Source organism: Peromyscus leucopus, chromosome 4, assembly GCF_004664715.2.
Source record: "Peromyscus leucopus breed LL Stock chromosome 4, UCI_PerLeu_2.1, whole genome shotgun sequence".
In the NCBI taxonomy this organism is placed as follows: domain Eukaryota; kingdom Metazoa; phylum Chordata; class Mammalia; order Rodentia; family Cricetidae; genus Peromyscus; species Peromyscus leucopus.
Genome location: NC_051066.1, coordinates 2,395,248 through 2,420,309, shown reverse-complemented (window position 1 = coordinate 2,420,309; position 25,062 = coordinate 2,395,248). Strand labels below are relative to the sequence as shown.

At 38.6% G+C, this 25,062-nt stretch overlaps 1 protein-coding gene across 1 annotated transcript; it reads right to left on the bottom strand.

The window, feature by feature from the left end:
* Positions 1 to 14,626: 14,626 nt before the first annotated feature.
* LOC114686030 (olfactory receptor 1361-like) lies at positions 14,627 to 17,342 on the bottom strand. Its single transcript, XM_028860681.1, has 2 exons — positions 16,939 to 17,342; positions 14,627 to 15,134 (listed from the first exon to the last, which is right to left on the bottom strand). Exons 1-2 carry the CDS (start codon positions 17,340 to 17,342, stop codon positions 14,627 to 14,629), a joined length of 912 nt encoding a protein of 303 aa, XP_028716514.1.
* Between the last annotated feature and the right edge of the window lie 7,720 nt (positions 17,343 to 25,062).

Below are 25,062 nucleotides of genomic sequence, written 5' to 3'. Positions count from 1 at the left end.
GTAATATGCAACAAACTGTTTCATTTTACTAGAGACATATTCTGGAGCATTGTCAGTCTTGATTTGTACAGGTATCCCCATAATGGCCATAACATGTATAATTATAGAATTAGCCTTTTCAGAACTCAAAGCAGTTGCCCATTAAAGTCTTGAATATGTATCTATGGTATGGTGTATATATTTTAATTTTCCAAGCTCTTCAAAATAAAACACATCCATTAGCCATATTTTATTTCTTTGAGTACCCTTTGGGTTACAGGGTAGGACAGTCTCTCAAAAATTCCTGCTTCATAAAAATGTCTGTCAGATATTCTAGGCCTGTAGGCTGAAGATGGATGCCCCAATGTTGCAGAGGAACATTGGAGGACTGTACAGGCAGCCAGATGTCTGTCATTTCTACAAGTTTGGAAGTGGCTTGCACTGTACTTCCAGTTTACTCAGATAATGTTATATCCTTCTGGGGTCTTTGATGGATTTGAAGACTAGGTAGTTATAATTTCAGTTTTTCCTTACTTATGATAGAAGGTAAATTAGATATAGAGCTTTAGACTCATTAATATGGAATAAATAATGGCATATTTTCTATAAATATGCCAAATACAAATGGACTAGACATTGGAAATATAATTCTTTTTTGTTTGTTTGGTTTTATAATTTAATTTAATTTTACATATCAGCCACGGATTCCCCTGTCCTCCCTCCCCCCCCCCCCCCGCCCACCCCCATTCCCATCTCCTCTGGGGCAAGGACTCCCCTGGGGATTCAGCTCAGCTTGGTAGATTCAGTCCAGGCAGGACCAGTCCCCTCCTCCCTTCACCCAGACTGAGCAAAGTGTCACTGCATAGGCCCCAGGTTCCAAACAGCCAGCTCAGGCACTAAGAACAAGTCCTGGTCCCACCGCCTAAACAGTTCAAGCTAGTCAACTGTCTCATTTATCTAGAGGGCCGGATCCAGTTCCATGGGGGCTCCTCAGCCATTGGTTCACAGTTCATGTGTTTCCACTAGTTTGGCTATTTGTCCCTGTGCTTTTTCCAATCATGTTCTCAACAATTCTCGCTCATACAATCCCTCCTCTTTCTCACCAATTGGACTCCTGGAGCTCCACCTGGGGCCTGGCCATGAATCTCTGCATCCGCTTTCATCAGTCATTGAATGAGAGCTCTAGGAGGAAAGTTAGGGTGTTTGGCCATCTGATCACCAGAGTAGGTCAGTTTGGGCTTTCTCTCAACCATTGCCAGTGGTCTATTGTGGAGGTATCTTTGTGGATTTCTGGGGACCTCTCTAGCACTTTGCTTCTTCCTATTCCCATGGGGTCTTCATTTATCATGGTCTCTTTTTCCTTGTTCTCCCTCTCTGTTCTTGATCCAGCTGGGATCTCCTGCTCCCCTAAGCTCTCTTTCCCTCAACCCTTGATCTTCATTACCCCCTCTCACGTCCAGTTTGATCATGTAGATCTCATCCAGGAAATGTAATTCTTACCTGATAATTGTTTTTTATTGTATATAGGTTTTATGTATTAGAGTTAAAAATCTTTCCTTTTTATTTATATAAAATAGGGGAAATGCCATGGAATAATTTTTTATACACTGTGAAGAAGTGCTACTTAGATTGGTTTAATAAAAAGCTAAACAGTCAATAGCTAGGCAGGATTTGGGGGACAGAAAGAACACTCGGGAAAAGAAGGAGGAGTCACCAGCCTGGGTCCAGACTGAGAGGAAGCAGCATGGGCAGGACAAAGTAAAAGTAATAAAGCCACAAGACAAAAAGTAGATTGATAAAAATGAGTTCATTTAAGTTCTAAGAGCTAGTTGGAAATAAGGTTGAACTATCAGGAGAGCTTTCATAATTATTAAGACGTCTCCATGTTGTTTATTGGGGAGCCAGCAATCCCTATGAAAAAAATTCATCTAAGAGAGCAGTATGCATGTGAGGGAACATGAGAGGGTTTGGAATGAGAAGGAAGGGGAGTGATGGTAATTACTTTAATTAAATTATTTCAAAACATCCAAGGAATAGCACTTTTAGGGTTTTTTTGCAGATGATAACTGAGTTTCTCATGTCAGCTTTCCTTATTTTGGGAAAGATTCCTTCCCTCAATGGATGCAAGTTAATGTATGAAACTAGAAAAAAACATACTAAGCAAGGTAGTGCAGGCTCAGAAAGATAAAAAGCCACATGTTCTTTCTCATATGTGTGGATCCTAACTTCAAATCTCTAGTTTTTGTGCTAAGTCTGGAGTACCTGTATATTAAGGGTCATTTAAGACAGAGGCTGCCATAAGGGAGGGGAGATAGCATACTACAGGTAATATAAAAACAGAGAGGGGGAATTTGTGGAATGGAAAGCTTAAGCATGGATAGAGGAGTATGAGGTAAAAGGAAGGATGGTTGACCAAAACTTAAAAAGTGTGGAAAAGCCATATGGAAATGTATAACTTTATAAGCCAATTAAAACTAAGTTAAAAGAAGAGAGAGAAAGGAGATATAAATATCTGTGTCTGGATGATGTGAAAAGAGGCTTGGAAAAACTAAAAATGACATCAAGTATCAAATAGCTAGCTTTTCTTCTACAGAACTTAATGAAATCCAAAGGCATTGACTGTAAAGCAGGAGTGGTGTGTGTGTGTGTGTGTGTGTGTGTGTGTGTGTGTGTGTGTGTGTATTTTCTTGCCAACTGCTTTAGCTATACCTGCTAGTTTTCCATCCTTTGATTGGATACTAGATATCTTGGTCACATTTTACAGACACTGTAATACCTCTTCATTCCATAAAACACATTCTCCTACTCATTGCATGTTTGTTTAGTCTCATATAAATCTTAGTTTATAAATTCAGCCTAATTTCAGTGTTTTGATTTCCAGAGAATTTTGAGCACCTTAAATACAGAATTTTACCTTGAGGCTAAGATGATATGAACATAGCCATCTTACTATTGAGGCTGTCAGAAAAAAATTATACATAGATGCATGTGTGTGTGTCACCTATCTCCCCAGCTAAAGGCTAGCCAGTTTCAGAATCCATATTCCATGGTAAGGCCTTGATAAAACTATGGTCTGTATTCAACATTTTCATATGAGCTGTGTCCTGGACTTTGGAGCATTCAATCAACCACACCTTCTAAGGCAGTTCTATGCTTCTGTGTTTAGTGTATCTACTTGTATTTCCCTTCTGAGTTAGATAGAGTTTTCTAGCTGTTTGGAAACTGGGGCTTTGCAGGGACACTTTGCTCAGCCTGGGAGAAGGGAGGAGGGGACTGGACCTGCCTGGACTGAATCTACCAGGCTGAGCTGAATCCCCAGGGGAGTTCTTGGCATAGAGGAGATAGGAATGGGGGTGGGCTGGGGGGGGGGAGGATGGGAGGAAGGAGGACAAGGGAATCCATGTCTTATATGTAAAATTAAATTAAATTATAAAATAAAAAAAGAAACAATGGGATATGTACACTTTCAACAGATGGATTTATTGAGTCAGCTTACCAATAGAAGGTGGGTGATACGACAGTGGTCATCTGCATGCTAGAGATGCAGAGAACCAGGCTTTCTGTCCAGGAGGCAGGACACCTTCACAATTCTAAGTCCAGCAGTGAAATCCTGAAAAATCCCTGATACTCACTAGTACTGAGTTCACATTGAAAGACCAAAGAAGTTGTAGTCTGATGGTCCCAGTGGGTGGCAACAACAACAGAAACAGTCACTCAGTAAAGAAAGGGCTTGGCAGCACTGTGCTGCCTTAACCTCACTTCCCTTCTTCATCTGGTCAGTCTTCCTATTTTTTAGGATACTTTCCTTCCTCGGAGGAGATTTTTCCTCACTCCATGCAGTCACTGTCCCACTGACAATTTTTGTATGTGCCTTCACCCCCCCCCCACACACACACAGATGCATTTCAAAAGTCCTAGGTATCTCTCACTCCAGTCAAGTTAATAACTCAGATCAACCAACTCACCTTCCTATACTCAAGGTGTATTCACCCTCAAACCTCCAGAGCTCCCATATCTACCTGGAAATGCCTGTGTTTCAACTGTCTCCCCAGTTGTTTTCTGTGTAATCAGAAATGGTTCCTATGATTAGTAGAAACAGAGACAAAAAAATAGATGTGAACTATGAATGAGGACCTTTAGAGCATTGTGTACAATATAAAAGTGGCTTTGGATTTAGGTAGAAGATGGATTACATGACTTAGTAAAGAAGTCAGGTGTTGCACAGTGTGGAAGAGTGGGGTCTCCTCTCCTCCTGGTGGTGTATTTTAACACATAGGAATTTTTTAAGTTTCCTACTGTGTGTTAGACCAGGTACTGACAGATAATATTAGAGTTTTGAATTACAAGATGAGGTTCTGATGACCAATGTTGTAACTTATTGACTATATAAATGATAATGTGGTGTATGCTTTAAAATAGCTAAAAGGTTAGATTGTAAATATTTTTTCTAGAAGGAAATGGTAGACATCGATAGTTATGTTATTTGCCTGATTTTGTCATTCAGCAATCACATACATTGAAACATCATATTGTGGCTCTGGTGTAGTCTCCACCAGCCAAAAAGCAGTGAGTGACCATCCTGCCCCCTGGACTACCACCACCCACTGGATACTCTTTCATAAGACCCAGTCAGGTACCCAACCCCACTCACCTCATCAACCTTCCCATGGCCAGCCTCTTCCTGAAACTCCAGGAGACTCCATAGGATCAGGTACAGGCCACACCAGTCTGAAGAACAGGACACTCCCTAGTCCCAGACTTTACCTTTATGGGAGGCCAGGTGATATCTAGGCACCCAAGGCCCTACAAACTTCAGCAGAGACATCATACTGGACCTGAAAACTTGCCAGTCACCAGACCCCTTGGCCACCTAGGTCAGTAAACAAGAGAGGAAATAGAAAATAAATGAACAGACCACCCTTCTAGCAAATACAAATGTAAGAATCAACACCTTGACCTATAATCATCCAAATCCAGATGCATAAATGCCAGTGTAAGAACACATTCAATAACAGAAAGGGCAATGTAGCACCAGCAGAACTCAGTAACCCCATGACAGAAAGACCTGAATATTCCAACACAGCTGAAGCACAAATAAATGACCTTAAAATTAACTTTATGAAGATGATAGGGGCCCTTAAAGAGGAAATGAAAAATTCCCTTAAAGACATCAAGGAAAAGACAAGCAAAAAATTGGGGGGGGGAATCAATAAATCTCTTAAAGAATGCCAAGAAAGACAAGAAAAAATAACCAAATAGGTGAAGGAAATGGTTCAAGACCTGAAAATGGAAAAAGAAGTAATAAAGAAAACACAAACCAAGGAATTCTGGAAATGGAAAACCTGGGTAAGTGAACAGAAACTACACATGCAAGCATCACTAACAGAACACAAGAGATAGAAGAGGGAATCTCAGGTACTGAAGAATGATAAAGGAGATAGATGCATCAATCAAAGAAAATGTTAAATTCAAAAGATTTCTAACACAAAACATCAAGGAAATCTGGGTCACCACAAAAGGAGTAAACCTAAGAATAATAGGAATAGAAAAAGGTAAAGAATCTCAGCTCAAGGCATAGAAAATATATTCAACAAAATCATAGAAGAAACCTTTCCCAACTTAGGGAAATACTTATGAAGATACAAGAAGCTTATAGAACACCAAATAGACACCCTCCAAAAAAAGGTCCCCTTGGCACATAATAATTAAACCACCAAACATGAAGGTTACACAATACCAATTAGACTGTACCAACAAAAATGTCCCCTCACCACATAATAATCAAAACACTAAACACGGGCAGTGGTGGCATATGCCTTTAATCCCAGCATTCACGAGGCAGAGGTGGGTAGATTTCTGTGAGTTTGAGGCCAGTCTGGTCTACAGAATGAGTTCCAGGACAGGATCCAAAGCTACACAGAGAAACCCTGTCTCAAAAAAAAAAAAAGGAATAAAGAAAGAATATTAAAAGCTTCAAAGGAAAAAGGTCAAGAAAGACATATCAGAATTACACCTGACTTCTCAATGGAGACTCTAAAAGCCAGAATGGCCTGTGCAGATGTTATATAGAAACTAAAAGACTATTGATGCCAGCACAAACTATTATACCCAGCAAAGCTTTCATTCACTGTAGACAGAGAAAACAAGATATTTCATGACAAAACCAAATTTAAACAATACCAATCCACAAACCCAGCTCTACAAAGGAAACTAAAAGGAAAACTCCAGCCCAAAGAAGTTAGCTGCACCCATGAAAATGCAGGCAATAGATAATTTCACACCAGCAAAATGCAAAGAAAGAAAACACACACAAAAAAATATACATTAACAACAACAACATCAAATAACAGGAATTAACAATCACTTGTTATCGATATCTCTTAATATCAATAGACTCAACTCCCCAATAAAAAGAAACAGATACTCACAAACGGATACCAAGAACACATTTAAAAAAAAGTCATCCACCATGATCAAGTAGGTCTCATCCCAGAGAAGCAGGAATGGTTCAACATACAAAAATCTGTCAATGTAATCCACTATACAAACAAACTGAAAGAAAAAAAGCACATGATCATCTCATTAGATGCTGAAAAAGCCTTTAACAAAATCCCAAAACCCTTCATGATAAAGGTCTTGGAGAGATCATAGATACAAGAAACATACCTAAACATAATAAAGGCAATATACAGCAAGCTGACAGCCAATATCAAACTAAATGGAGAGAAACTCAAAGCAATTCCACTAAAATCAGGAACAAGACAAGGCTGTCCACTGGTTACTTATCTATTCAATATAGTACTCAAAGTTCTAGCTAGAGTAATGAGAAAACAAAAGGAGATCAAGGGGATACAAATTGGAAAGGATTAGTCAAACTTTTGCTATTTGCAGGTGATATGTTAGTATAGATAAGTGACTCCAAAAATTCTTCCAGGTAACTCCTATAGCTAATAAACACCTTCAGTAATGTAACAGGATACAAGATTAATTCAAAAAAGTTAGTAGCCCTTCTCTATATACAAATAATAAACAGGCTGAGAAAGAAATCAGAGAAACAACACCCTTTACAATAGCTACAAATAACATAAAATATCTTGGAGTAACTCTAACTCAAACAAGTGAAAGACCTGTATGACAAGAATTTTAAGTCTTTAAAGAAAGAAATTGAAGAAGATATTAGAAAATGGAAAGATCTCCCATGCTCATGGATAGGTAGAATTAACATAGTAAAAATGGCAATCTTACCAAAAGCAATCTACAGATTCAAAGCAATCTCCATCAAAACCCCAACACAATTCTTCACAGAGATTGAATGAACAATACTCAACTTCATATGGAAAGACAAAAGGCCCAGGATAGCCAAAACAATTCTGTACAATAACGGAACTTCTGGAGACATCGCCATCCCTGACTTCAAGCTCTACTATAGAGCTATAGTAATAAAAACAGCTTGCTATTGGCACAAAAACAGACTAATTGATCAATGGAATTGAATTGAAGACCCTGACATTAATCTGACACTTATGAACACCTAATTTTTGACAAAGAAGCCAAATTGTACAATGGAAAAAGAAAGCATCTTCAACAAATGATGCTGGCATAACTGGATGTCAGCATATGAAAGAATACAAATAGATCTATGTCTGTTGCCATGCACAAAACTCATGTCCAAATGTATCAAAGATCTCAACATAAATCCAGTTACACTGAACTTAATAGAGAAAGTGGGAAGTAACCTTGTACACATTGGCACAGAAGGCCACTTCTTAAATATAACATCAGTAGCATGGGACCTCCTGAAACTGAGAGGCAAAGAACATAGTTAATAAGGCAAAGAACATAGTTAATAAGGCAAAGAACATAGTTAATAAGACAAAAAGGCAGCCTACAGACTGGGAAAAGATCTTCACCAATCCCATATCTGACAGAAGGCTGATCTTCAAAATATATAAAGAACTCAAGAAACTAGACATCAAAATATGAAATAATACAAATAAAAATAAGGAACATATCTAAACAGAGAATTCTCAACAGAAGAATCTCAAATGGTCAAAAGACATTTAAGGAATTGCTCAACATCCTTAGTCATCAGGGAAATGCAAGTCAAAAGGGCTCTGAGATACCATTTTACACCCGTCAGAATGGCTAAGATAATAAACATTGATGACAGCTTATGTTGGAGATGATATGGAGTAAGGAAAGCACTCCTCTACTGCTGATGAGAGTGAAAACTTGTACAGCCACTCTGGAAATCAGGATAGCGATTTCTCAGAAAATTGGTAATCAATCTACCTCAAAACCTAGCAATACCACTCTTGGGTGTATACCTGAAGAATGTTCAATCATACCACAAGGACACTTGCTCATCTATGTCCACAACGTCATTGTTTGTAATAACCAGAAACTGGAAACAATTTATATGCCCCTCAACTGAAGAATAGGTAAAGAAATTGTGGTACATTTACACAGTGGCAAAAAAAAAAAAAAAAATGACCTCATGAAATTTGCAGGCAAATGGATGGAACTAGAAAAAAAAGTCACCCTGAGTGTGGTAATCTAGACTCAGAAAGACAAACACGGTATGTACTCATTCATAAGTGGATATTAGATGTAAAGCAAAGGATAACTAGGCTACAATCCTCAGTCCCAGAGAAGCTAGCTAACAAGGAGGACCCTAAGAGGAACATGCATGGATCATCACCTTAGGAAGGTAAAATAGATAAGATCTTCTGGGTAAACTTGGAGGGGAATAGAAGGGAGGCTATGTGGGATGAGAGCATGAGGGATTGGGCTGGCTGAATTGGGGGAGGGACAGAGAGGGAGAACAGTGGAAGAGATATCTTAACAGAGGGAGCCATTATGGGATTATGAAGAAACGTGGTGCTAGGGAAATTCCCAGGCACCCACAAGGATGACCCCAGCTAAGACTCCTAGCAATAGTGGACAGGATGCCTGAACTGGCCTTCCTCTGTAATCAGATTGGTGACTACCCTAATTATCATCATAGAACCTTCATCCAATAACTGATGGAAGCAGCTTCAGAGATCCACAGCTAAGCACTGCATGGAGCTTCTGGAGTCCAGTTGAAGAGAGGGAGGAGGGATTATATGAGTAAGGTGGGTCAAGATCATAATGAGGAAAACCACAGAGACAGCAGACCCAAACCCGTGGGAGCTCACAGACTCTGGACTGAGAGCTGGGGAACCTGCATGGAACCAGACGAGGACCTGAATGTGGGTGATAGCTGTATGGCTTGATCTGTTTGTGGGGTCCCTGTGAGTGAGACCAAGACTTATCCCTGGTGCATGAACTGTTTTTTGTTTTGTTTTGGTTTGGTTTTGGTTTTGGTTTTGGTTTTTGGAGCCCATTCCCTATAGTGGGATACCTTGCTCAGCCTTGATGCAGGGGGTAGGGGCTTAGTCCTGCCTCAACTTGGTATGCCTGATTTTGTTGACTCCCCAAGGGAAGCCTTACCCTCTCTGAGCAGTGGAAGAGTAAGAGAAGGGATGGGAGAGGAAACTGTGGTTGATATGTAAAAATGAAAAAAAGTTATATAAATATTAAAAACCCATAGAAACTTAAAAAAAACAAAGAAAAACTTGGGAAAGAAGAATTTGAAGTTTTGCTATTTGCAGATTACATGATAGTATACATAAGTGACCCCAAAAACACTACCAGGGAATTCCTACATCTGATAAACACCTTCAGCAATGTGGATGAATACAAAATTAACTTAAAAAAATCAGTAGCCCTCCAATAATAAAACAATAAACTGGCTTTGAAAGTAGAAATTAGCTGTAAAATAAAGGATAACCATACCACAATCCACAGACTCAGAGAGACTAGGTAAAAAGGAAGGTCCAAGGGGGGACATAAGGATTTTTCAGGGAGGGGAAAATAGATCCCCTGAGTAGGCTGAGGGCAGGTGGAGATGAGAACATGAGGGATCAGGTTGAGGGGTGGATGAAGGGGGAGGGTAATGAAAGACATGTCTTCATGGGGGGTGCATTTCTGGGCCAGGTAGAAAACCCAATTAAAGGGAAACTCCCACAAATATACAAGAATGACACCAGCTAAGACTCTTAGCAATAATGAATAGGTGGCCTGAACAGGCCATCTCCTATAATCAGATTAGTAACTACCCCAATTGTCATCAGAGAGCTTTATCATGGAAACAGATGCAGAGATCCACAGCCAAGCACTAGGCTGAGCCCAGGGAATCCTGGTGAGGAGAGAGAGGAAGGATATGAGTGGGGGAAGGTCAGGGTCATCACTAGGGAACCCACAGAAGCAATTGGCCTTCTCATAGGAGCTCACAGACTATGGGCAGATGGCCTATATATGAGAGGGCCTAGCCCTCTGCATATATGATGGTTGTGTGACTTGGTCTACTTGTGACTCTTGGCAGTGGGAGCAGGGCCTTCCCTAATGCTTTGTCAGCCTTTTGGAAACCTGTTCCTAATTCTGGTGTTCCTTGTCCAGCCTTAATACAAGAAGAGGAGTTTAATCCTACCTCAATTTGATAGGTCATGCTTTGTTGACACTCATGGGTAGCCCACCCTTTCTGAACAGAGGTGGATGAGGTCTAGATTGGGAAGGTCAGAGGGGGGGCAGTGGGAGGTAATGGGGGGAGGGGAGGGGGAAGTTGTAATCAAGATGTAAAATAAATGAAAAAATGTAATTAATTTAAAAAGTAAAAAAAAATAAACATCACATTGTAATCCATATATACATATGTGTGTGATTATTGTCAAAAATGAAGCAAAATCAATGGAAAGAAATTTTAAAGCCCATCGTAAGTACTTATGAGCCAACCTGAAGTCTGTCTGAGGGTGCTGTCCAGAGTTTCTGATCATTCAGAGTCTACCTGAGGGCCTAGCAATAGACACTGTCAGAGGTCCTGATCGTGCCCAGCCAGTGAGGGATGACCATGCAATGTCACCAGATAAGGACACAGCCTGGGTGCTGGGAGGAGGGTATACAAGGATTTCCCCATTATTGAATAAAGGAGTCTGCTGCTTGCCTTTTACCTGACTCCTGGTGTCTGTGTCATTGACACTGCATCTTCTCATACCCTCCCCAGAGGGAGCCATTAGGACCCAGAAACACTACACGATTCACTGAACACAGAGAAGTCAAGCTGGTGCCTACATAGAGCCTTCATCCCAGGGCGCTAGTATTCTTGGTACCAGAAGGCACTCTGCACGCTACCTAAAGAGAAACATAAATACCAACCCAGCCACAAAGCCTTCAATCTAAATGGTATCCTGCCTGAAAGATCTGCTAGTGCAATGGTGGCACAAAGCTTGTGGGAGTCACCAACCAATATCTGATTTTACTCAAGGCCTGCTTCACAAGATGCATGCCACACCTAACACTGCTTGGGTGACCAAGAACCTGAGATTAGATAGGCCAGGAACCCAGCATAAAACCAACTACTACAGTTCTACTAAAAGAATGTAGCAATAAATGACTCCTAATATCATTCTGCTACACTCATGATCTACGGATCATGCCTTGCTCAGCCATCATCAGGGAAGCTTCCTCCTGCAGCAGATGGGAACAAATACAGAGAGCCACAGTCAGACAACATGCAGAGAGTGAGATACTCAGAACAGTCAGCCCTAAATGGGATGTTTCCATCAAATCCCTCCATTCAAGGTTCAGGTAGTCCTGTGGAAGAGGAGGCCAAAGAGTGTGAGAGATAGAGGGGATGGAGGATATCAAAAAATCAAGGCCCTCTAAATCACTATGGCCATAGCTCATAGAACTCACAGAGACTGAGTTGGCATTTACAGGGACTGCACAGAGCTACAATGGGATGGGGTCATAGAGATGAGAGAAGTGGACACAGGACACATCCCAAATTCAGATGCTAACTCCATTTGATAATTAATTGCACATGAAAATTTAGTTTTCTCCAAGGGGGTCTCACTGGGGAAACAAGCTATTCTTAAGGGTAGGCTTCATGCTCAGCAGTGGATGCCCAAAAGAAAATGAATTCAATAGAATCTTTGGAGGGTACCTGTTATAATGTCATGTTGGGGATTTTCTTTTTCTTTTTAATTTTACCTTGTTTTGTTTTTAATTTTTATTTATTGTTTTTAACTCTATGGGTCCTTTGCATATATATTATGGCTTCCAGTTTTGAGTTTTTAGGGGATTTCTGAGTGTACAAGCTAGTGGGTCTCTGTGTCTTTAACTGTTTTTTCTGTCTTTTCTTGGGCTCTTTTCCATCTGTTTGTGCTATTCTGATTTGTTTGTTTTGTTTTATCTTATTATATTTTATTATTATCCCTTAGATGCATTTTTGTCTGGTAATGATAGACAGAAAGGGGGTAGATCAGGATGGCTGGGTAGATAAGGAGAAAGTAGGAGGAGAAGAGGAAGAGAAAACCATAGAGGGGATACACTGTATGAAAAATATTTTCAATTTTAAAAAAGAAATCTGTTGCTTATGTCAAAGGTGAATAAATATGCACAATATGGGAATGGTTACATTTCCATTGGTTCAAGAACAAGGGGCTCTGCTACATGCATTGAGTGAACTAGAATTATTACCAATGTCATGGCAATTTCATATGCAGTGGAATTTTATTTCTATAGCTTCCAGATTAATTTTATTGTCATTGAGCCTGCACTCTACCTGGTTCTAACCCATGACCTCACCAGCACTGAGTAGTTAGGCTGGTTTCCAGTACCAGGCACCGTTTCCCTCTTGGTGAGCAGGTTGTGAGTTCAATTAGAGAGCTGTTGGTTATTGCCATGATAACTGTGCCACCACTTCACCCTTAGATTATTGTGCAATGCTAGCTGTTGATGTAGTTCATAGGTGAAACGTCACACATTTTACTACCCATGTTTTCCTTCAGTTATAGAGAGCATTTTTGTCTATCTGCTCTAGAAAAGAATCAGCTGGGTACAAAGTGTCAATAGTCACAAACTTTACTTCCTACCTTTCAATTTTATTATAAAATAACTTCAATAAAAATTTCACCAACTCTTTATCAAACTTTCTAGTAATCTACATCTTTGCAAATCTAACAATTTTTTATTCTCATTAATGACCTCTCAACTACATTTGAGAAAAAGAATTCTTGGGCTGAAGAGATGGCTCATCAGTTAAGAGCACTGGCTGTTCTTCCAGAGGTCCTGAGTTCAATTCCCAGCAACTATATGATGATTTACAACTATCTGTAATGAGATCTGGTGCCCTCTTCCAACCTACAGGCATACATGCAGACAGAACACTGTATACATAATAAATAAATAAATCTTTGGCGGGGAGGAGTAAGCCGGGCAGTGGTGGCGCACGCCTTTAATCCCAGCACTCGGGAGGCAGAGCCAGGTGGATCTCTGTGAGTGCGAGGCCAGCCTGGGCTACAGATTGAGTTCCAGGAAACTCTGTCTCAAAAAACCAAGAGAGAGATGGGGGAGGGGAAGAGGGAGAAAGAGAAAAGAATTCTTTTTCCTTTCCCTAAATATTATTTTCTAAGATGCTGGCATAACAAACTTGTCTGATTGTTTCTAACCAAAGGCCACTTCACAATTATTTTTGCTTTTCAACTCCTGGACTTTTAAAATTTACCATGGCCACCTATTTCAGAACTTGAATAATTCTTCTCTTCTATACACTAATGTACTAGGAGATACTTATGAAGGTTACATATCATCTACATTCTGTCTCCTCTGATAATTCTATCCAGATAGAACTTCTTCATGAGTCTCAAGAATTATATATTCAATGTACATGAAACAACAACACTTGGACATCTAATACATATCACAAAATTCACATGGTGAAGAAGTTCGTTGATTTTGCCTTACAACAAAACCTAAAAGCTCTCAATGACTCTCAGTCGATGGATATGTGAGAACATGATTACACTAGTATCATATCCCCAATTCACATTTTCCCCTGAGCATGGCAACCTAAAACATCAGTGTGTTGAAACAGTTTTATTCCCCATAAAAGCCAAGCTTTACCACCTAGTTTTTTGTGTCAGAGCTACTATGAAGCCCTTATCCATTCTCTGTTATTTGAGACAACGGAAAGATAAAAAATGAAACAGCTCTGGCACCAGAAGCATGGAAATTATTATTCCTATGAATTGAGAGATGATTGAAATTAGAGATTTTATATATATATAATATATATAACATATATATATATTATATATATATTACAAATTTTAGAGAGGCATAATCAGTTTTGTGATTTCTTCAAAATTCACTCTTCTGAATAATACTTTGAAATTCATATTGACTTTTGTCTAGAAATCAGTATATGATCCAATATCACCAAAATGATCAAATATCTATAATCCAACATGCCATGATACCATTTTGCTTATTATATAGCTCATATGTTATACATGAAAGATACTTAGGTTTAGTGATCTTAGAATATCTTGACAATTCCAAAGATAAAGGGGCCAGAACCATTTATTCATGAACTCACTTCTTACCTAATCCAACCATGAAAGAGTTAATAAGAAAAATAATTCTGCAGGGATATGATTCATATCTGTTATGAAGAGTACACCTCATCTATTTGAGGTGGTCTCAGATTAACCCTTAGTTCTCAAAAAATGTGTCGTTGTTTGTTAGAGAGCCAGGCTGAAATGTGGAGTTTCCTAAAAAGCCTCTATAATGCTCCTTTAACATCCTCATTCCTGAGGCTGTAGATTAGTGGATTTAACATAGGGGTGACAAGTGAGTAGAAGATAGCAACCTGGCAATCCTGGTCTAAGTCATAGCTGATTGATGGCTTAAAGTACATTTTAGCCAAAGAGCCAAAGAAGATCAGCACAACCAGGACATGAGAGCCACAAGTGGACAGAGCTTTGCTCAGGGCAGCAATTGAATGCATGTGGGCTATAGCAACACCTATGCCGACATAGGAACCCCAAATGAAGAAGGGGCTGACCACTACAGCTACACCCTCAGTGAAGATTAACATTTCATTGACCAATGGTCGAGTGCAGGAGAGCTTCAGCAGAGGAGTGATGTCACAGAAGAAGTGAGTGACCTGGTTGCCACAGAAGGTTAAACGAGTGACCAGCACACTGTACAGGAGACTGTTAAGGCTGACAACCACCCATGAGGTCAATGTTATTCTCAGACAGAGGCTATGGCTGACAATGGCAGAGTATCTTTTTTACACTCATGATATTCATTACTTACACTCATGATATTAATCACATTTGTGGTATTCATAGATTACATTCTCAGAATTCATTCAAATATACATATATATACATATTATATATATATATTATTTTAAATGTCAAATGTCATTTCTTGAAGGGGGTAGGAGGTCTTAAATACAGGCTTACAGCACAATGGGAGGACCCCAGAGGGCAGAAGTTCACTACTGATGTTTTACAATCTTGCATCTAAGCTGTTAACGCCCATTATTCAGGATACACAGACAAGGAACTTCCCTTAAGTATTCAGGAGGGTGGAACCTGGCAGGGAATTAGCATTGGGAGGATATCAAGGTCAAGGTCCGCAAGCAAGGCAACAGTTACCCAAAATGGGGCCCAGGGCCCTGCAGGTCCCACTTTTATTAAAAAAATGAGTTTCTGACTTGGGTTGCATGGGACGTCAGCAGGTCACCTTACCCGTCATGGAGACACCTGCCCAGGCCACACAGGTGCTCTGTCTTAGGTTGGTGAGTGCCCCCCAGGAATTACCCATCTCTGAATACTCATTATCATACAGGCTCAATAGTATGTGAGCTGCATGGTTAATTGCTGCCAAAGATCTCAAAGTGGCACTGGGCTTGCAATCTGTGTGTTCAATACAGAAAAGACCAACAGAGGTCCTATCTCACCCATAGCCAGTAGGCTAAAGGCAACTGAGCCATTCCCTTCCTTAATGAGCCATACTGTACGTTGGAGTCCTTCTAAGATAGTATCCCAAAAGCAACTGGAACTTGAGTTTATAAATTTATAATTTTCAAAGCCAATCGAGATGTATATAACTACTGAATTAAATTTATCATGCCCAGTAGAATGAAAGATTAACTAACTGTGGTAGCTATTTTTGTTGCCAGGGTCTCCACTGTGCTAGCTGTAGCAAGCAATTATGAAATGGTAATCCCAGAAACAGTAGCAGCGGTATGCGCCATTGTTATAACAGTAACAGCGGCAGCAGCAATGTCAAATTCTCTTCTGGATTGTGTGGACATCCACTGGCATGGATACAATTCCAGGAACACGAACCACCAAGGCCTGTGTTTCTTGATCCCAGCATGACTTTAGCTGGCAGCTCTTCTGGAGAATCCAATCTCATGGCTACAGTTCCTAGGCTTACATTAATGCTTGCCAAAGCTGGCCATATTGGGCTCTCAATCTCCATTGGCATCAGAAGGGTAGATTTTTTCATGAAGACCCACTAGGTCTCTGTCATGTTGGGCTTCAGCAGCAGCCACAGGGCGCGTTCAGTGCTCAGGAATCCAAAGAGGAACCTCATTGTCCTGAGGAAAGACATAAACCAAACTCTGGGGCCACACCAACACTAGATCGGGTCTCCTTCACGTGCTAGTAGAAAGATCCTTCCATCGCTCCAGAGAGTGATTTGCAACAGGAGCCCTCCAGTGCTTATCTGCATTGGATCCTCCAGCAGCATCCACTGATAAACTCCAGCAGAATCCACCAACAAAAAGATTTAAAATATATAAAACAAGGGAAAGAATAGAATGTGGAGAGGAATGATGGGTCCCTAGTTCTCCCTTTTTTTTTAACTTTAGTAAAATGTTTGTTTGTTTAATATTTCAAATTTTCTTTTCTTTTATTTATTTTTTATTGTTTAAAATTAATTAATTAATTTATTTTTCTATTATCAGCTTAATAAAGTATGTATTCTTATCTTAATAGTGAGATGTTTCATTGAGGCTTGCTCAGTAATTGAGTAAGACTGAAATTTATTATAAGCCATAGTCGTCCTAGGGACCTGGCAGAGTATCTTAAAGGGTCACAGATAGCAACATAGCAGTCATATGCCATGGCAGCCAGCAAGTAAACTTCCATGCTGCCCACTGCCATAAAGAAGAACAGCTGTACTATACAGAGGTAATAGGAAATGCTTCTATCCACAGACAGTATGTGCATGAGCATCTGAGGAACTGTGATGGTTGTTAGAGATATGTCAATCAAGGAAAGCTGGCTGAGCAGGAAGTACATGGGGGTCTGAAGCTTGGGGTCTGAGCAAGCAACAAGTACTAGTAGGGTATTGCCCATAACTGCCATCAGGTACATGACAAGGACAACTCCAAAAATAACTGGCTGCATCTCTGGCCTGCTGGACAAGCCCAACAACACAAATTCAGTCACTTCTGTCCTGTTTTTAGTGGCCATAAGTCATGCTCTACATCACCTTCAAAAAGGGACAATTGAAGCTGGAAAAAGAAGAGAAAGATGTCAAAGCTCAGCCTCATCACAAACATCTGCATCCCAGATGGGGCAATTGGGTACCTTAGTGAAACCTGTGCTTGCTAATTAAAAATTCTTTCATAAACCTTAAAAATACAGATAAGCAACTCTGGAGTGAAGATCTTGTTCTAACTCAGAGCATCAAGAAACTCAGTTTTGTTCTTCTGGAAACTGTGTTGTGTTTCATTAAATCAACTAAACTTATTTAGGACATTAGTATATGAATAGAATAAGCTCTGACTTTATTAATGACTATTTTTCCCACAGGGTTGGATTCTCACATCTTTTCAAGTCAAAAGTTCAATTCAAACAGGGAAGAAGTACACCGACCTTTCTATACTGCTTTACAAAAAAAGACATTTGTATAACATAATAGGTTCATAACTAAGTATGAGAAAAATCATTTTATAGTAAATGTAGCCTTTGAAGAACAAAACATCAAAGGGCCCTTACCCTAGGCTTGCCTGCCTCTGTGTTTAGTCTCAGGATCTCGGTGGTCTGGACTTCCATGCTTCTGGACAATACGCTGCCAACTTATACACACGTAATTGATGTTTGAGTTTGTGTGTAATCAACTTAAGATCTCTTTTAGCCTTCTAAAAAGGTTGAAATTTCATCCTTTTTAAGCATCTCACTCTCCCCCTTTCCCCAGTTTTTAATAATCATTTTAGTTCTTTGATTTTTTTGCTTCATATACTTTATTCTATGTATTTACAAAACTTTAGATAATATAACAATGGTAGAAGTTGTTCTCAGTCTTTGAGTGTCAAGAGTATTTTCATTATATAAGAATTCACACCTGATGGTTAAAACTATTACTTTTTATTTCTTATCTAAAATTGATTTTAATAAGTTTGCTTCTAGTCAGTCTTCCATTCCTTTTTTAAGTTTCTTCCTGGTATTATTTTAGAATGCTTATCCTATGCATCTCTGAACTCTATACATATTGCTTCATGTAACATTTTTAGTAAATCTGTGGTGAGTGAATATAAGAATGTTAAATTTAAAGGTGTGTGCCCCTCTTCAATTCTGAAAAAGTTTCTTATAAAAAACTTCTTAAATTTTTCCCTAGCAAGTGTTCTAAAACTCTTGATAATTGGTCCTTAAGTCATTTTGATATATATTTTTTCTCAATTTTTCTAGGTATATCTTGAATTGTATTCTTAAAGTTGACATTTATTTTGTTCTTGAAATCCTGTTTGTTTTCTCATGAGCTCATTGTTTTATTTTCTTTACTGTTCCATACTATTTTAGTATGGGAACAGTTCTGAAAGCACACATTTTTAATTTTTAAATTTTATTTTAAGAAATTTTCATTATTGAACGCAGTTTTAATTTCATTATGGCTCCAGATATACACTCAAAAACTCCATATCCTACCACAAAGATACCTATACATCCATGCTTAGTGTGCTCTAGTCACAACAGCAAAGAGATGGAAATAGCCTAGATGTCCATAAAGAGATAAACAGATATTAAAAATGCCACATACATTTGCAGTTAGATTATATTAAGCTATAAAGAAAAGTGGAATTGAGAATGCATGTCTTTGTACATCCCTTGATGTCTTGAGAGATTGGCTTATTCATGCATCAGTTATGTGGTTCTTTCAATGTTGGCTATTTTCTTTTATGCTGCTGGTTTGCCAGGTGTGTGTGTGTGTGTGTGTGTGTGTGTGTGTGTGTGTGTGTGTGTGTGTGTGTGTATACATGCCTTCATTTTGTTTGTTCTACATAGGTTTTGTCAAAAATCCATGGTGCTCTGTCCAAGGAATGAGAATGTATACTACCTGATCACATGGAACTATTGCCTTTATTCTACATCCCAGCTAATATTGGGGGCTTTCTTTGAGATAAAACACCCAAATTAATAGTAATAACTTTCACTTTTTAAGGAAAAATTTCAAGTTTTCATCGGAATAAAATGATTAGCTATCATGGCCTGAGCTTTGTTTTAAGGTAAAGAGAGGAGAAGAGTGCATAAAGAGTGCCGGGTTGGTTTGCCCTGTAGGGACACATTCACTTGGGTCAGTACACCTATACCACAGCCTTGTCCCAGTCTCCCTCCCACCTCCTCCTGTACTGGCTGCTTCTGACATAGAGTTTGTTCCTGGAAGGTAACATTCTCTTCTGTTGCAATCCTTTGCTGGTATGTTAAAGATGTGGTTATCTTATTGGTACTTTCTTTATCTAGTAAAAATCCACTAAGTTTCACAATTGATAGTGATTTTCTATACTTTATACTTAGTGTTGTGTATTTTCCATTTGTTTTGTTGAAATCTCTAAGCAGATAGAAGAACACAAACAAAAGATCAACACAACTCCAAAGCCATCTCAGCTACAGCTGATTCCTTAAGGTGACTGTCTCTACCACAGGAAGTCAGTCACAAAGGATTATATGACCAAGTCCATCAGTTGGGGACCTTTGTCCTGAATAATTTAAAAATTGATTGACTTTTAAACTCTCTGATTTCAGGTGGATGCTTACATTGTATTTTGTCACAGACTTTCACATTACTGGGCTTTTTAAGCATCTGTCACATTTTCCCTAAGTTCATCCCCATTTGCTTGGTTGGACTTTGGTTTTCCTATATCTCTCATTCATAGTTTTCCAGACTATTTTTAATTGGTGGAAATTATCTATAAAGTAGCAATTGGAATGATCAAGAAAACTTATATTTTCCAATGTTTATTCTTTTGTCTTTATTTTTTCCTTTATCTTTCCATATCAGTGGCTGTAGCTCAAACTATACATATATATTATGATACAGTAACTCTTTCAAAATAGAGCCACACAAATGTCAACATGGAAGGTGTAGATGGAAATAAAAGAGAGTGCAGGAAAGAAAAGACATGAACTCACTTCCTTCATGAGGATGAGGCGAATGACCATAGTCACCAAGAGAAAAGCTACAAAACTGTTATTTGTCCCCTATTAAGGTAAGAATGTACTAACAAGGCATTCGTTTTATTTCAAGCAGAGCAAAACTATTTTTAAAAATATAATGATGTTATTGTACTCACTCATATCAATAAGAGGGGGGAGGAATGGTGTTCTTATGGGCTGATTTCACAGACTCACTTCTATACTGTTCTTATTTCTCATCCTCATCCTTGTTCCACAAGATCCTGAGCTCAATGGGTTTCATTCAGGAAACCTGGAGGGAAGGAAGGAGAGAAGCAGGGGGTGGGGGAGAGAGAGAGCTCTTTAGGAAAGACAAAGAGACCCACATAGACAACACTGGAACATCTCAAGTCAATAAACTAAACAAATATGAAAAGGAGGAAATAGAACGCAGACACTAGGAATTGCTGATCTCTTCACAAGCTCCAGCAGATCACAGAAGGGGTGGATGTTGGGGTGTGTCAACCCATAACCCTGATTCTGGGCCTGGGTAGTTGCAGAGCTAGTCAGCCCTCCCTACAGACCCAAACCTACAGGATTTCCACAACACAAGGGCAACAGCAGGATAACCAAGAAGAACCTCAGTGAAGGGCCAGAGTCAATAGTTTTGAAGAAACCAGAGGCCTTGAACCAGAGCAATGACTCTCTGAAATGAACACTTGCAAGTAAAGATATATGGACAAAAGGGTTTATTCCATGACTCACTACATCACACTGCAGCTTCCATGATGATATTTTCCCCCATTTTTTTTCTTTTTTCTCTTAAATTTTATTTGGGAGAGGGGAGGCTGCAAGGAGAGAGGGCAGATACTCAGCAACAAGAAATGAATGATATTGATATGCATGATGTGAAAGGCACAAAGAATAAATAAAAATAAAGTTAAAAAGAATTTCTGATCTCTTGACATAACTAGTTCTTTGAGAATAACTAAAGTCATAAAAGAAGGAACGTGAGAGGGTCTCAACCTAACCTGATTATCTTTTGCTCCTTTTCCATGAAAACATCAATAGACATACTATGTCTCTACTGTTCCATCAGTATCTGAACACTGTGCAAGGGATCTCTTTGGGGCCTTGTTAATCTGAATTGTATTTCCAGTCTACTCACTCTCTTTTGTTGATGAATCACAAAGGCTGATTCTGAGGTGTATAATGAAGATCCTCTTTTGTTATTGTCTCAAAAACAGACCCTCCAAATGTTCACAAAACGAATTACAATTTCTGTCACATACTTCTGTGATCCAAGAACCACGAAATGTTTCTCCATATGTACCCCACTTGATTCCATCACTACTTATTCCGTCTCAACATTCATTCTTCACTCAAAAAACATTGTTATTATAATTGATAATTCCTTCATATTATCTCTTGACTCTAATATTGTACCTTCTTCTTATTCTCTTTGGCATTCTTGGTACAAATATTATGGTATTTTCTATAAAATTAATATAATGTATTATTGTCTGTATCCTTTCCATTTACTTTAAGATAGGTTGTATGACCTCAGCCTCATTTTTTTCTCTATGCCTAACATCACACACCAAGATAGATGTCTAGACAAATTAGTTTTTTCTCTTTCTCATAAAACCCCATTTTTATGATTTTCCATAAAAGCTTTTCTGGAGGGCAGGTCACTGAAATGAAACAAGCTCATGTGACATGCACTCACTCTGGGACTCTGCTAACCCCAAGGGCTCCAATTGTGGTCAGATGAAATATTAATGTGACTAATTTCACAAGTATCACTCTAAACAAGTAGTCCTAAAATTTACAAGGTTTCTTCTCCCTCCAACCTATTCCATATTTTGTCCACACCTCTTAGCTGATTTTGATTTCTGCCATAATAAACTGCTCTAATGTACGTAAACTGCTACTAAAGTCACCAGAGAAGTAACAACCAGACATCAGGCTTCATGCTAAGGGAATAACACAGATCTACCTGTGATCTATCTTCTTAGAAATAGCAAGTGTCAATCTTACAGAATTTTCATCTAACAGAAAATACAAAATACAAATTAACACACTGTATTGAAATTGGGGATAAAAGGCAAATCAAGAGTAGGAAATTGTTCAAAAAATAACATGATTCCTTCTATAAATAAATTCCAGTAGATTGAGGATTCAAGAAAGGAGGAAGAAGAAAGAAAGAACTGAATATTGTTGAGGAACTAATCTTAGTACATGAAACTTACATTAATCTTGATTTTTAAATATTAAAAAATCCCAGTATTGAAATAAAAGTCAAATTTTACTTTTAAAAATATGGCATGCATCAAAACACACAAAAGTTTCTTAGGTTATTTAGCACACACTTTTAACCCCAGCACTTGGGAGGCAGGAACAAGTGGATTTCAGTGAGTTGAGACCAGCCTGCTCTACACAGACAGCCAGAGCTACATAGTGAGAAATTGTTTTTTTTTTTTTAAAGAACAAAACAAAACAAAAAACTACCAATTACGCATTCAGATAAAAAAATTACTCTAAAATTAACCCAAGAGTGGTTAATAGCACTTATAATAAGAGAAATGCAAGTTAATATCACAATGAAATATGTCACAGGTATCAGAATAATTATTGTTGAGCAGTGGTTAGTGAGTTTGTGGAAAGAAACAACTCTTACACACAAGTTGGTAAGAATTTAAGTTAGTTGAGAAATTATGAAAAATAGCAAGGATGCTTCTCAAAAAACTAAAAATAGAATGACCATCTGGCTTTCATTTAGGTTAGAGTGAGAGGAGGAAAACAGGAAGAGCATAGGTGATCCTTATGCCACAAAGTAGTTCTGAATAATGTTGCAATAGTTAATATATGCCATTATACATTTGTCGAGTTCAACAAATGTACAGGAGAGGTCATAATGTGGATTTCAGAATTTCATGTGTCAGTAAATGGTCTTTTATAAAGAATTTAAACTTTTTCTTTATTCTTGAGAATTTCATATGTATATACAATGAGATATGATGTCTACTTCTTACTTCCCATTCCAACTAACCCCATGTCTCATTCAACAGTCCTCCTCCTAACTTGATGTCTTTCATTTGTTTATAACCCACTAAGTACAGTGAGTGCTGCCCAAGTGTACATGGATGCGATGCCACCCATTTGGGTATAGGGATCCTACCAGCAACCTCATTCTCAAGAATAGTGTCTCTCTTAACCTCTCCCAACAACTACCAATAGACAAGAAGTTAACCTAGCCCATCTATGCTAAAATTTTGGCTAACTTGATCTTGCACAGGTCTTTCACTGTGACCTTAACTGTTGTGAGTCCATGTGTAGCATAACTACATCATGTCTAGAAGATAGCATTTCACAACACTCCTCCCCATATTTCTGCTTTGACATTCTTTCTGCTTCTTCTGTGATATTTCCTGAACCATGAGGGAGTGTTAATATATGTACTGTTTAGAGTTAAGCACATTCAATTATGACAAACATATTACTCTGGTTTAGGGAACTGATAGTGAAAAGGGCTGTGAATATGTAAGAAGAAAGAGTCTATGTGAATTCTACACTTTCTGTTTAATTTTTCTATCCACCAAAATTGTTCTAAAATCTTGTATCTTTAAATAAATAAATAAAAACTGAATACAGAGGACAATAGAAGAAAAATCATGATAAACCAAATAGTATATTGCTAGTTATTTAAAAGCATGTTCTTAGTTTTTAGTGAAATTCAAAATTCCATACAATTTTGAAACATGACAATTAGTTAAAGGAATGTAAAGGCATAAACTTCTAGATATTAAGACAAAATAGAACAAATTGTGATAGTTTAAAAAGATATGAGAAAATGCAAGATAAAATATGATCACATACTGTCTCCAATCCCACTTCTGGTAGTAATCTAAAATATTAAGTACATTATAATTACAATAGAAATTCAACATTAATTTCTAGAAATAAGTAAATAGTGGCATACAAATCAGTGTCCACATAAATTCATTACTAGCAGTTCTGGAAAGACAAGAAATCCAAGACTAAGATGCTGGCAACAGTCTATTGAGGACTGGTGTGTGATTGCAGATGGTTCCTTTCCATTAAATTCTCACATGTCAGAGAGCAGAGGGAGGCTAACTACACATATTTGCCTCTAGCCTCATTCATGAGAGCTCCAAGTTCATGGCCCATTTATCTCCCCTAAATCCCCACCTCCTAATGCCATCACTTGAGGACAGAAGTTTTCAACAATCTTGGGGTGACACCAGTCTATCACAGAGGATATTTTCTCTCCTTCGTCTCAACTGAAAGGAGTTCCCCAGTAATGTCTGTATCTGGCCAGACAGCAGAAGCATTTCTGTATAGCTATGTACAGAGCCATGGTTTATACTCCTGGCTTTGAATTTGGAGAGATACATACAAATATTGCTCTTCCGACCCACTAATGATGTTTCTATACTAACTGGTCAGTGTGGAAACCTAGACATCAGCCTACTGTTAGAGCAACAAGATGTGTCTGGGGTGCTGAAGAGCTGAGGACAACTGACACAGGAAGCTTAAAACTCAGAGCTGGATTTAATGCATGCACTATTTTGGAAGCACAATAGTTTCCTGTGTGCATATGCAGGATATGGTTAGTGAATGTGAAGACTGTTGATTAGAAAGTGGTATAAAATGGTGGGTGAAGATTTCACACACACACACACACACACACACACACACACACACACACACACACACTCACACACACACACAAACCTTTCCTGTCAGAATTTTCCTCTTCTGCCAAATCAGGGTAAGG

What these genes read in the sequence shown, in the direction of transcription:
- LOC114686030 (XM_028860681.1), bottom strand. Translation starts at nt 17,342, where the DNA reads ATGGCCACTAAAAACAGGACAGAAGTGACTGAATTTGTGTTGTTGGGC. An exon ending in CCTTTAAGATACTCTGCCAG is followed by an intron (nt 15,135 to 16,938) that starts GTCCCTAGGACG and finishes AGTGTAAAAAAG; the next exon opens with ATACTCTGCCATTGTCAGCC.